We start from the raw sequence: 13,984 nt of genomic DNA on the forward strand, positions 1-13,984 counted from the left end.
GCAACAGAAAAACTATGCATTTAATGAAAATGGATCTGATTTCTGTGCGACAACGTTGAGCGCACTGCCCAGTGCGAAACACTGAGAAATACTATGTCGAGCTCCAGGAATGGGCAAAGCTTGGGGCACAAGTCCACAGGGAGGTGGGGATGGGTGGTTGTGACTTCTAGGCTGCGCTGATACCTTGCCAACCACAAGGTCAGGATAATTAAATATCTGGCCGCAGCTTGAGGGGTTAACTCTCCTTACAGTAACAGTCCCTGCCCTTCCTAATTCTTCCTAGCTTTCTTCAAGAGAAAAACCCTTTCTTTGGGGTGGTTCCTTGTTTCAGTTTCCCTATGCTGCAGAATGGTGAGTGTGGGCTAAGTGGCACTGAACACCTGAGACCAACAATTTGTCCTGTCTTTTATTGAATTTGATGGGGACTTCTGTGAATGTGGGATTGGGTGGGTCATCTTGAATAGCTTTTTTCCTTGAAGTATTAATATGGGGGGATGGGGAAAAAGTGGTAAGATAAGAGTTGACTACTGTAGTATTTTTGGCTGGTTGGAAATCAGCCTGTCCTCTTACGTTATTGCTTTCCTAAAAAGTTCCACATTAGATGGGACTTCCTGAAATACTATTGCAACCACTAGCAGTCTCCGTTGTTGAGGCATAAGAGTGGAAGAGAGCAGTCAGTGTCTGTTGACCCAAGTCCGTCACCAAAAATGACCTTGCTTCCTAACTTTGCTAATATTATAACAGTTTTCAATCTCCACATTTCCAAGCTTTGCATTATGCAGTATTTTCCATTGCTGAGAACTAAACAAAATCTATTCCTATCCAGATAGTTCAAAAAAGTACTTTTAGTCTGAATGGTTGATGGCTGCAGGAGACCTCCTCCTATACTGGCAGAATAGGCAGCTGTTTGACAGGGAATGAATAACAGAAGTTACTTCCTATGTCATTCGGTTTCACTTGTGACTGCAGAGTGAATGACTTAAAAAGGGTATTAGTGCTCTCCTGGTATAACAGTGTGATTTCTTGTTCCTAAGTCAATCTGTTGTGTCTACAGGTTCCTCAGAGGATAGAAGAGCAGAGAGATGCATCTGAGGACAGCAGTGCAGGAATCCCAGGCATATGGGGAAGTTGGGGCCCCTGGTCTGCCTGCTCTCGGAGCTGCAGTGGCGGTGTCATGGAGCAAACGCGGCCCTGCCTCCCAGCCTATTACCATGAAAGGGGCTACCGAAGGCCAGGGCGGCAGTACCCAGCCTCAGAGAGAACTCTTGCTCATCAGAGTTCCCGCCACCGTGAGGACTCACTGACTGCTTATCCTGGCCATGTCATTTCTGCCATCCGTACATCTGTGCCACTTCACAGGAATGAAGACCAGCTTTGGGCTGGCCTTCGGGCCTCTTCTTCTTCCGGAGGCCATAATAACAGCCATCTGAGCAGAGGAGCATTGAGAGGCAGCAGGCATTCCCAGTCCCAGAGGCAGAACGCCAAGCCAGAAAAGAGGTGCGTGTCCGTGTACACGTTTTATTCTTGCTATGAATGATGTATCTTAAGAATGACATGTCACATTAGAGTTTATATTTTTAATACTTACGGAAAAGTTATTAAAAACTAAGACTGACTTTTACAATGTTTACCATCTTCTGTGGAACGCTGTCCTCCCTGTTGACTACTTATATGATATACCTAAGAGCAGATATAATTATTCTACAATTCTACTGGCAGATTATCTTATTTCCCTTTAAGATTTGTTTTATGATTTATTGAGATATTTTTCCTCTTCTGCTACACTCTCATTTGACATTTCCATAATAATAAAAATCAGAACAAGTAACAGCTCTATAATTGGATTCTTAATTTCAACAGCCATTCTGATTTTAATTGGCTGGAAAAAAGATTCATGAAAGTTTTTTTCATAAAGAATGGCCAACTGTCTGTCTACTTTTTTTCTAGTCAAAACTCTAGGTGTGTTTTGTATTTTTCACAGAGTTTCTATTTATGGGCTTTTTGTTATCTCTTTTCCCTTTTTTGTTTTCCACCACCTCTTTTAGCAAAATTTCCTGTTTGAAAACTAAAAACTGTGGTTGTTTAATACATAGAATATTTTAAACACCGTATATGTTTATATCAAGTTCATAATATTAGCTGCTCTATCTTTAAGGCTGGGTGGAACTGTGCTGTTACAATTAATTCCAATTTCTGGAGAAACACTTCTTCTCTTCTTAGATACCAATCTATCAGATTTTTTTAATATCTATATGAAAGGAAAATAGATGTGTTTCCAGTTTGGAAACTGAGGAGAATGAGCACAGACACTCTCCAGGAGGGAGTGCTCCTGAAATGTCTCTATTCTGTCTTTCCTCAGAATATGTATTCCAGCAGCTGGGAGTTCTCTGGTTCTTTCCCTCTCAGTCCATGCAGAAATGCATGGAGATTTTTTTTTTTTTTTGAGGTTGTTACCAAAAACTGCAAAGCAAACCAAACAAAAGAAGAACCCAAGACCAAAACAAAAAACCCCTCCTTCATATCATCTGCTTCTTTAAGATTCTTAGGTGAAGCAGTCAACTGTAACTCCCTTTTTAAAGACATCTTGCTGACCCAAACAAAACAAAAAAGAAAAAAGAATGTTTCCTTGAGGCAATATTCCAGCCTGACTGGAATAAGACAGTAGGACTCTCTGTTACTGGTGATAAAGACATCCTCAGCCCCTGCAAGAAACTGTCTCCATCTAAAAGAATATTTGAAAATAGAAATTAATCTGTATTTCAAAATGCGGGACCGGCTGTTCAGATGTTGATGTTCCTAGGTGTTGGCCATTTCCTTTAATCACTGCTTTGTTTTTCTTTCAAACCAATGCAAATGGATAGCCTAGACGTATTGAGTATAATTTCAATATTGCACTGATCATCTTACAAAAATTCAGAGAATGCCAGAGGCAAGCTTTTAGTAGCAGTGTTAACGTAACTGCATGGAGACAAAAGTGGTATTTTCTTTTTTCTGTTTTCATACTTAATCATTTACTATAATGCACTTCTGTTCTCAGACGTGTAGTGTAACAGATACAGGTTGTAGTACATAGTTGGGTTATTACTAATATTGGAAGCTTGGCCTTGAACCGTCAGCACAAAGTCATTCAAAGCCTGTTTGCTCCAGCCCCTTGGCGCCCTCAGTCTCCAAGGGAATCCCAGCTGGCCTGGTGTCTGCAGCAGAGCTGCTGCCAGGCTGCTGGCACAGCTGGGCTTCCCTCCCCTTCTGCTGTGGTGGCCTCCGCAGGCTGGGGAGAGACTGGAACACTTGGAAACAACCACTGCACTGATGGCTGGAACGTGAGAGGACAACAAGCCGAAAATAATATTGACTGTGTGCAGAAATGAAGCTATGTTATTTCCTGATAAATGCCTTGCCATATCAAATACTAAAATGACCATAATGTCCATTACGTCTCCGCTTTCCTGTATGACAGAGGCCTTTGCTTTTGAAAATTCTTGTGCTTTCCTGAGCACAGTGCAAGCTTCTGTACCACAGCTGATTTTCCACCCACACACACATGCTGCCCCTTGGCTAAAGACTGTGGATTCAAGGTCAGTGTTTTAATCTTATTTGCGTAATAAGTTATTTCCATCTTGTGTTAGGAGGGTCCCTGGTGGCTTTAAAGCCTGTTGTATTGCATAACTTTCAGATTCTTTGGTGGTGACTCTAAAAACAGAATGAGAACAAAAAATGCTATTTGAAAATGAAATTATTAGAATGAAAAACCTAATAGTTTTCCTTAATTTACAAAATCCAGAGTACAAACCTTCTTTACAAAGGACATTACTGGTCCTATCAGCTATATGGAAAATGCATTTCAAAATTTAAGTTACTCTAGACATGATTTTTATACTGTAGAACACTGTTCAACGTTCACTAAATGGGTGATGCTGGAAATTGGTGTCTGGCAGGCTATTGAAAAAAATGTAATATGTACAGTCAGTGGAACTTTTTGGGATATTCCTATTTACTGGACTTTATATAAAGCTGTAATTTTAGCAGACTTGCATAAACAATAAAAGGGGAATGGACATTTCTGACTGAGATAAACTCACATTTGATAGCATGGTAAGATGAAATTGGATTACTTCCAAGGCAAATATGTTTTGACAGCAATAGCAGTCCTTCAAAGCAGCCAAATATGTTTGTATCATTTAGCAACAAGTGGAAAAGTTCTCTGCCTCCTTCCAGGCAGCTCACAAAGAACTGTTCAGTTTCCTTAGCAAAATTCAAAATGTAATTTGTATATCATAAATTTTAACATACCTTGTCTGTGAAGAGGTTATTCACATTTTCAGCTTTTGAAAGTTAGTTCACATGTGCTTCGGTTAGGCTTTAGAAACCAGGGCTGCACATGAAGCTCACAGAAAGAGCAATTTGAGGTACCTACAACTGGAAGCCTAATTTTAAAAGTTTAAGTGCTCCCCTTTTTATTGTAGTGCTGTAAGTGGAGTTCTTGTGTAATTGAAATGTGTTAGGAAATTATAGTCAGTCGCTGGAATGAGGATGGAAACACATAAAGCAAGCTGATGGTCCTCTGGGTTGTCTGCTGGCAAAGGAAGGGAGCTCTTCCCAGCTTTAAAGACTTGAGTTCCCATTAGCACAGCCTTGTTTTTTATTTCACCTAGATAAAATGTGTGGAACATACCATACATTAAGAACAAACAGGAATGAGGAGATAGTGAAGAAATATCAAAGCACTTAAGCATCTTTATAGAAAGGCACATATGGAAAAGTAATAAGGGTATGCAAAAGGATAACGTGCTTTAAGAGAGAAAACATGTCTTGAAATAAAATATCATTCATGGACTAGGTTTTAGTACTTCTTAAATTTTGGATTTCTAGTTCTCTATTTTGGTTAGAGAGAAGACAGACCCACAATTTTACATACATGTGCTGATTGTTAGGATGCTTACAACTGCCACCTTTGCTTTCTTTACAAATGGCATTTCATGGTGGAGAGGCAAAACTTGTGTGTCCACATCTATAAGCACTATGTGTACTTTGTATGTGGTTCTAGGAGCAGAAAGAAAAAATTACATTTGTTACCAGAATAATGAAATAAGTAAAGCAGGCTTGCATAAATAGCACAAGTTTAAAGAAATATTTTAATAAGGAAAGGGCTTCCCTAAAGCTCTTTTTGTATTTGGAAGAGGAATGAGAGGAAAGGTTTGCACTGAGGAAATAATCCAAAAATCATCAACTTCTCACACAGCTATAGCTCTGTGGTCTTTATTCTGCTGCCAACAGCTGATGTGAAAGTCTGCTGTGCTGCTTTATACCTTGTATAGGGTCAGTTTGCATTTCGAGGCCTGCGAGCAATGGAAAGGAGGAGTGTATCATTTAATGTCAAAACAGAATTTCCTTTCTCAAAGTATTTCTTCTGTCCTCTCACAGGTGCTTTGACCAGGCAAATGTAGGTCACTCAGGACAATTTAAAGGAACAATTCAGTTGTTATTTCCTTAACCAATTTCAGCATCATTAGCTGCATGTTCTGATGTAATTTTTGTGACCTGTTCTAGTCAGGTCCAGTTTGTAGAGGTGGACAAATGTGCGATTACTGGGTCTTCAGGTTCCAGAAGTTATTACTTTCTCAAGTTCTGGGGCTTTATATTTATTGGCATGGGTGTTTGCTTTTCTTATTATTTGGAATGAAACCTAGCTGAAGTACTTAGTCATCCCTCCTTTCATTATTTCTCTAATAGAATGAAAATGTGACACATTTTACCCCAAACCCAATATGGTTATAAAAGCTTATTTGGGATTGGTGTGTGTGGAGTAGGAAGACAGTGGAAGAAGGATTTGATCCTCTTCTGAGGATAAATTGTCCAGAAAAATCTAAGAGCAGCAGTAGTAATCGAAGAATTAATTTTAGTAGCACTTAGGGAATTTAAAGCCATATGAGAAAGATGTTTATTTTCCTTCTGAATGAAATTCCAAACAGGTTCTAATAGCAATAAAGATCATGTGAGGTATTTCCTGGCAAAATGAATAGCTAGCTGGGATGGTTGTGGCCTTAGGTTGACTTTGTGCTGTGCCACCTCTCATCTGGTTATTAATCCCCCTGATAGACTCTAGGTCCCACTGATTATTACCTAATTAGTATCAATTTTTATTATGCTACTGTGAGCATGCTTTGAGTGGCATTACCAAAAATAAAAACCTAATATGATACTGTAATTGCAACCCTTCCTGAAGTGGGTGGACTGGAGGAGGGCAGGGGAAGTGAGAGTGCTGCTAGCATTCAGTCAGATGTGAGACAGTGCATTTTACCACTCACTCACTGCCCAGTCAGTAAGAGGTAGAAACACAACAAAGCTCCCATCACAGTTGTAATGCATCTCAAGAGAGTTGTGTGGTTACTTATGTTGAATTTCTGCTGTTTTACCTGCCAACTGCATGGTTCCATTATTCAATCAAACCTTCAAGATGAAGCTAAGGGGAAAATCTTGTAGACTTATAACTAAATTTCCTGGCATCAGAGGTGTTATTTGACTCATAGAAAAAGAGGACTATAGTATTTGGGTTCCAATTCTGGAATCCTATGTCAGTGTTGAAAATGACATAAATGAGGTTATATAGCACTTGCTGGGAGATCAGCAAAAGCCAATATAGTAAGTAATTGTACTGGGTGTATTACTGCTATGCTAGACTGAGGTATTAGTGGTGATCTTTGAGGATGGAAAATTTCATTTAAGATATGACATGGTTACTAAAGTTACCAGAAAAGTAAACCAAACTAGGTAGTTCCATTGGTTTAGTTAGCTTGGAAATGAAAATCAGTAAAATGAAGTGAATGCCTACACCGATTTAATTGCAATGAAATGTGCTGATGAAGTATGAATAATATGCTGTAATGTGACAAAAGAAGTTTGTGATGAGGGCTCCTCTTTCCAATGTGTGATAGACTCTCAGAAGGGGTGGTTTAACTCTCTTGTGACCAAACGTTTGACAAAGATAACTGCTCACTGCTTTAAGGCTGTTTTCTAGGTCAGTGAGCAGATAGGCAAGCATTTTCGTAACATAAAACAGAGTCAAAGGGCTCCCTTCTTTCACTCATGTTTCAGTGATTTTCTCCAGATTGATTTAGAGCTGGTGAGAAGTGAGTACGTGGAATGCAAAGCTGCATAGGGCTATGGTACAGTACTGAGAGGCGATACATAGTGGCTTTTGACGTGAATCAACTTGACTGTTGAGAGCTCTCCCTTTTGAGTAGAGGGAAATATATTCCCAGAACCAGTAAATCATTTGTTTTTGTTAAAAATGATACTTGTGAAAGAATCTGCTAAAATACTGTGAGGTATAAACTTGATAGCAGTTATGATCAGGATAAGACAGTTTATTTTGTGACTTAAGAAAAGGAGGCCAAAAATGCATGGTGGACAGTCTTTGTAAAGTAAACTTTGTTATCTGTGTGCCTAAGAATATATAATACAAGAAAGAAAATTAAAAGCAGTAGGAGGGCTGGAAAGCAAATGGTTGAATAGGACAGTTGTAGGCCAGTTACAGTTTTGAATTATGGAGGGAGTGCCAGGGATTAAAAATGTATATCTGAAATTATTTTAATGATAATATTTTAGGGGTAATAAAATAATAAAGTACATTTAAAATATATATACCTGTACCTATCCTATTAACAGAAACTTATGTAATTAGGACCTGTTTTTTCCATTTGAAGTTTTGTGTCTGCAAAGACTTCTTGGTCCCCTTTATTTTTTTCTTAATTACATTTTAAATATTGGAGTGATATTTCAATAACTTCATTGCTGACAGGAATAGCTAATAAGTCACTTCCAGTTCTTCAGAAACAAAATTAAGGCAACTCTAGCTATATTAAATACTTGAACTGTATGTAAATGGGTAGTGTCCTTTAAAAGCTGTCAATTACAGTACTGTAATGCTGCTAATTAAATATTTTGCTATTATCTAAAATATTAAATCCTGATATACTTATCCACAGAAATAGATTTAGTTAAGTTAGAATACATGTAATTGATTTAGTTAAAGAGGATCTGGCCTACTAACTTAAGCATGTGTATAGTCCTGTTAAAATCACAATGGGTAGCAGGACTTAAATTTAAGCCAAAGAGCTTTGGTAAGGATCTAAGGGGACTGAGCTCCTTTAGAAGTAAGTTTCTAGTGGGAATCAAAGAAATGCACTTTTGGAGCAATTTTTTAAATAGAAATTAATACCTGCAATGCAAAAGCACAAATCAGTATAATTCAAAAGACATTTTGCAGTGGTACCTAATGTGGAATATTGTTTGGGAAATAAAGCTATAAATCATATTTGTACCCTTTCTTCTGTCTTTTCTCCCACTGTCATCTTGCCCATAGCACCTCTGTTTCTGATGATAGATCACTATTAAGTTCAGCTTGAGTAGGTGCTAGCTGTGGATTGATTGCTGTCTTGATAGAGAGAGAGCTTCAGAGATTCGATTATAGGCAACTGCTTAATTCCCAAATGAGAAGAATAGGCAAGTGCCTGAAGAATGCTTGGGTCCTGGGCACCCAGAGCAGCGTCAGGCTGCGTGTGCAGTTAGGCCCGACTCACTGATGAAATCAGTTTCCTTAGCGTATTGGAGGACTTTTCTGTTAATTCCAGGACAAGATTCCTGGTAAAACAAGCCTCTGAAGACTTTGAAAAAAGCTCCCAACTCAACCAAACTCTCAACAAAATTAGAGGAAATTGCTAAGTGTTGGCTACATATCTATCCAAATGCTCTGTGATGAGATTCTGTTGTCTTTCGTTAGGGTGGTTGTTCTGGCTGGGCATACAGGGAAGAAAACTTGTCTTCCTCTGCTTGCAGAATAATTTCTGCCAATAGACAAGAGGAAATTATGAAAAAAAAATGTCACAAAACCTGCAATTCTTGTGCAGTTTTTCCTCCTCGTCCGTGTTGAAACAGGTGGCTGAAAGCTGTTACCTTCCCAGAACATTGCTGCTTGGGAAAGAAAGTGAAAGGTTGTGAATTGAAAATGATTATTTGGGTTCATTCTGAGAGAACACTGCAACAGTAGGACAACAAGTCTACTGTGGTGTCATAAATGAGAATTTTTGCTAATGTTCAACCTTGCAGTTTTTCATTTACAAGAAAAAAAGTATTTTTGATACTAGGAGATAAGTTGAATTAAATGCTGCAAAGGACATGTAAAATACATTCTTTATTCTTTCTGACATCAGAAGAGAAAGAAAATGAGTTACGCTTCAGCTGGAAGTGAGCCAGGGAACCTCTGTTTAGAGAACAGTAGGAGAAATGTAAGGAGAAAGGAAGTGATGAAAAAGGTATGTTGAGGAGAAGCTTTGAAAAGAACACTTAAGAGAACAGGTGGAGGCCCAGGAAATCTGTAATCTTACTTGTGTGTTTTAAGGATGCTATGTATCTTTGGTTCAAAGAGGGTTTCTATTCAATATAAATAACTTGCCCACCAGCTCCGAAAGCACTTCATTCTTAGTGAACCTCAAGAACACTTGAGGTTCAAAGCATTGTTCTTAGCATAAACTATGAGGCAGTGATAATGTATTTATTTGCCTGCCAAGGCACATGTACACCTATGGCTAAAATTACAAAAAGCTACTACAACAAAATTCCTTTTTTGTGACTCAAAATGTGCTGCAAGGGGCCAGTTCTTACTATTCTCAGCTGACTTACCCTCAGCATGAGAGAAATTGTTAATAGACCAATAAGAATACTAGCTAATAATATATTTTTTAAAATGTTTGCTGCAATCCTGACACTAATAGCACAAAACCTGCTTTTCATACTTAGCTGGGAAAGGGTAATTTTGAATTCAAGAATATATTTAGGTTGGCTTAAGTTTAAAGGGGCCCGTAATTTTTGTTATCAAAGTGCTAAACAGATTTGTCTGAACCATCAGGGAGGTGTGTGTGTATGAGAATTATGCCCAAAGAAAGAAGATTGCCATGTCTGCATTCAACAGCTGTTAGGCCTCTACTTGAGATGAACCCAATAGATCAGAGATGTCTACTGGCTATGGTCTCCCATGAAACACTGAATGTAGCTACTTGCTTTTCAACATACATTTTTCTGTTATGCAGTAATTTGCCTTTAGATAACAACTTCATTCTTGGTGGCATTCCCCCCCCCCCCCCCCCCCCCCCCCCCCTTTTTCCTTTTCTGTAGTACATGCAGTCTTCATCCTAACCAACTGCAAATATTGCTGAATACTTATTTTCCTCTTCTTATTCCCTCTTTCTCTTCTTCAATCCAGTAAAGAACTGAGCAACTTGTTATTATTAAGTGTTTATTTGATACTAGACAATTTAGTCAGAGAGCCTAACAGGTTATGGAGCTGGTGAGATTCACTTATCCTTGCCTTTTTGATACTTCTTCCTTTCTGTTGCTTCTACTTCTTGAAGGGGTTTTTAGGACCTTTCTCCATGAAAAGTAATGCAGGCAATTGTTGATTGATACCTGGTTATTAGAAGCAATTAAATAAAAGGCTTGGCCTATGTTAAATAGCTTCATTAGTGAGAGTGGATTGGCAGTGGCAGAAAGCTGACTGGCATAAAGATATGCAGCCAAAAGCCCTTGTGTGAAATTAACTGTCCTGGTATATGAGAACTGTGGTTCGTACACTCAACTTCACTCCTGTAGCAAGACATACACAACACCCTGTTCAAATTCTCATCTTAACCATTGCTACATTGGATGACTCTTGTTTTTTTAGCATACCTGGATACATGAAGTCTAGTGCTCCAAAATCTCACTCTAGCTTGGGTCTGGCTGAGGAGGCATGAGGCTTAGGGCTGTGCTGTTACTTGCTTATTCTTTTTTCTTACTTCACCTGTTGCATTAAATGAAAGTGCATCCGAACTCTGACCTGGGTCATGATAGTGTGCATTAAAAAAAAAAATAAAAATAGGACCAATAAGGAGGAGCCTTCCAAGCCATGCTGTGGAGAGGAGTGAGTGGCTTATAATTAATATAGGTAATCATAATGAATGATAGGTAAGAAGAAGTCCTGCTGGCAACTGAAAACTCCCAACAAGCCATCAGGGCTTAATCTACTTCCATCTCCTACCAGCAGATCAAAGCTGGGTTGATTTAGTATGAAGCAAACAGTGTCAGCAAGGTTAGTTTAATTCAGATTATTAAGTTAATGGTAGCCTTGGTCTGATTTCCTCCCCCTTTCCTTTCCCTGATTCCCCTTTCACCATTGTTTTCTCATTGTGTAAGTACCTACATAACACTCCCTCCCTTACTGCCCCATGACATCATAAATTCTGCCTGACAATCCCCAAGAATTATGAAAGTTAATTACCACTAAACTATTTTTACAAGGTTCTTTATTACATTGCAACAAACTGCATTCCTAATTTATAAGGATGTTGCCAAGTGGGAATGAAAGATGCTTTAAGGCAAAACAGACAGTGTTCAGAATAGTTTCAGTCCAGGCAATAGTGGTTTAAATGAATGCATGAACACTGATAAAGATATTAGTAATTAAAGGTTGTGCGTTACACTGTTTCCAGCAGTTTGTATGTTGAAAGAAATGTGATGTTCCTGGCTACAAAATGTTAACATTCCATTTCAGAGGAAGTGTGTTCCCATGAAATTCTGTGTTGTAATTACTGCACAACCTGAGCAAATTGAAACTTGTGTTCAGTGCTACACGGCAATGTCTTGGATTATTCTGGCCCTAACTGTTATGAGGGAGGAGGCAAAGGAGAGGACTCACCCCTGATGAGCCTTGATGCAACCACGGGCATGTTATCATAAGGGTGCTGGAAACTTAGGCTACCAGAAATGGTGCCTCATTTCTTCATCAGTGAGGACTCCAGCAACACTTCCAAGTTACAGTCTAGAAAAAGAAACCAAGATGAGACAGAAATTAACAGGAAGAATGTTGTTATTGCTTTCCCTTCTTAGGTGCTGTTGTTGTATGTTTGTTGTACCAATCAACCATGTTACAAGGAAAAAGTCTGGCTCCCCTCAAAATCAATTTTTTCTACATTTTGCAAATAATTTTATAAGATTCCAGCAGCTCCTGGACACTTGCTGCCTTCAGCCATGAGTCCTCCTTTCACATACTAGTCATGCTATGTTTAAGACTACTATATGCTCATTCCATCTTTTTTTCCAGGCTGAAGAGTCCTAGTTTATGTCACTATTTTTTGCATGTCCTTCAGTTCTTTTCAGTTCTGATTTGTGATCTCAAACTGGAGATTAGCAGTCAAACGTTCGGAGAAGAAAACTGCTGTCTTTAAGAATCATTAGAGACTGGAGCAAGTAAAAATAAGGAGTTATATCTGTTTTCCAAGACGAACCAATTTGCTCTAAAATCTAAGATGCTTCATGAGAATTATGATACCAAAGTGTTTTCAGAGTGCAGAATATGACTAGAAATCTCAAGAAAGTTTGTTGCTCTGTTTTGCTCTTGCTCAGAAAAGTTATGTTAAAAATAGCAGCAGCATAGGGGGAATCAATTGATTTGTCCATTAAAAAAACACCAACAAAACACACAAACCACAAAACTGCTCTTACTTAAATCAAGTTGGGTTTAGTCTCAACTTCTGAAATAATTCCCATTCATAATTTCTTTTTCCTCTCCTGTCCACTTACAGGAAGCTTTTTTCCCATCTCTTAATGCCAAAACCCATTGTACTACTTTTCTCTACTGTAACTACCAAAACCCTACCTCAACAATGACCATCATGGTCACAGAGCAGATTAATGGGTATAAACAGCTCAAGAGTGCTGGTCGCTTATCTGCCAGGGTAAATCAACACTCTTGTTCACACATCCTTGAGCCAGGAAGATTGATTAAAAGCCCCACATGGCCGTAAAGCTAGAAAGTTAAGTAAATTACTTCCAAAGTTCCCATGTAACAAGAGCCTTGGGAGAATATAAGACTTGGGAAGAAAACAAATAGAAGAAAAAACAAACCCAAAGAAAAAATCTCTTTGATCTGTGGCTGTCTGACATCTGTAACACTTCAGTTTCTAGAAAATAAGTATGCCAATTTATAACCTCCGTTTTTCACTGCAGTTCAAGTCTATTTTATATATATTAAAAAATATAAATATGTTTTATGGGCAGAAGGAAAATGACCTCCTTTTAATGGTGTCTCCCTTCCTGCGCTGCAAAGGTTACCTAAAACAGCTGTATTCACACATTGCTCTGAACTGGAAGAAAGCTTTTTTGCAAACTTATTCTTTGGACTGCAGCATTAGAAATCAAGGCCTGATGTGATGTTGAGCTGTACAGGATGACAAGAAAAGCAAATGCAAATGGGCCTGTTGCTTGCAGATAAAATTCCAGGATTAACCCTCTTGAATGGTATGACTCAAATGTGGTATTATTAATTTTGTGAGTTTTCATTTGTAATTTGGAGCTGAGTGTGTTGTGTTGCTGTGAGTGTGCAGAGGACAAAACTACCCTTCAGGGAGTACCAGCTATTTGAGAGTGCTGATACAGGTGTAATGTGGCCCAAAACACAGGGTCTTCTGCAGGTGTGAAGAGATCTGTGTGCAAGAGAGCAGACCTGAAACTTCTGTGATAAGTGCTGGGGGCTGTCAAGCTCTTGTGTAATGTTGTAGTAATGTACACTGAAAGGTGGGCTTTTATCCTGACAACATAAATCAGTGGGTCATGACTTATTAATTAATTGTATTGCTAATCCACACTTTGTATATTTAGAAAGAAAGAATAACAGAAGAGTAAATCTGCTGGCAAAAGGAGAGAAAATAAACTGTGTACTGTAATAAGAATGTTTTCCAGTATTTGTCATGTTTTTCAGAGGTCTTTCAGTAATATCTTCATGTTCCTTATCCTTTTTCTGTTTCCATTTTTATTTCTTAAGTAGCAAATGAAGCAGAACCACAGGAGACCTTTTAAATGGATACAAAATGTTTAATGATCTTTGCCATAATGAATGCAAATTTCCTTTTGTCATTACTCAAATCCACAGTGTAGGGGTTTCCTGCTGTTATGT

The 13,984-nt window shown here is 38.5% G+C and overlaps 1 protein-coding gene across 3 annotated transcripts in view; it reads left to right on the forward strand.

Annotated features, from left to right (window-relative positions):
* THSD4 (thrombospondin type 1 domain containing 4) overlaps positions 1–13,984 on the forward strand; it is a 307,576-nt gene that overhangs the window by 39,368 nt on the left and 254,224 nt on the right. For all 3 annotated transcript variants that reach the window (XM_075763902.1, XM_075763901.1, XM_075763904.1), the window contains exon 4: positions 1,055–1,497. In XM_075763902.1, coding sequence (XP_075620017.1) covers positions 1,055–1,497 — 443 coding nt within the window. The remainder of the gene's footprint in view (positions 1–1,054; positions 1,498–13,984) is intronic.

This window comes from Balearica regulorum, chromosome 12 (genome assembly GCF_011004875.1).
Source record: "Balearica regulorum gibbericeps isolate bBalReg1 chromosome 12, bBalReg1.pri, whole genome shotgun sequence".
NCBI lineage: Eukaryota > Metazoa > Chordata > Aves > Gruiformes > Gruidae > Balearica > Balearica regulorum.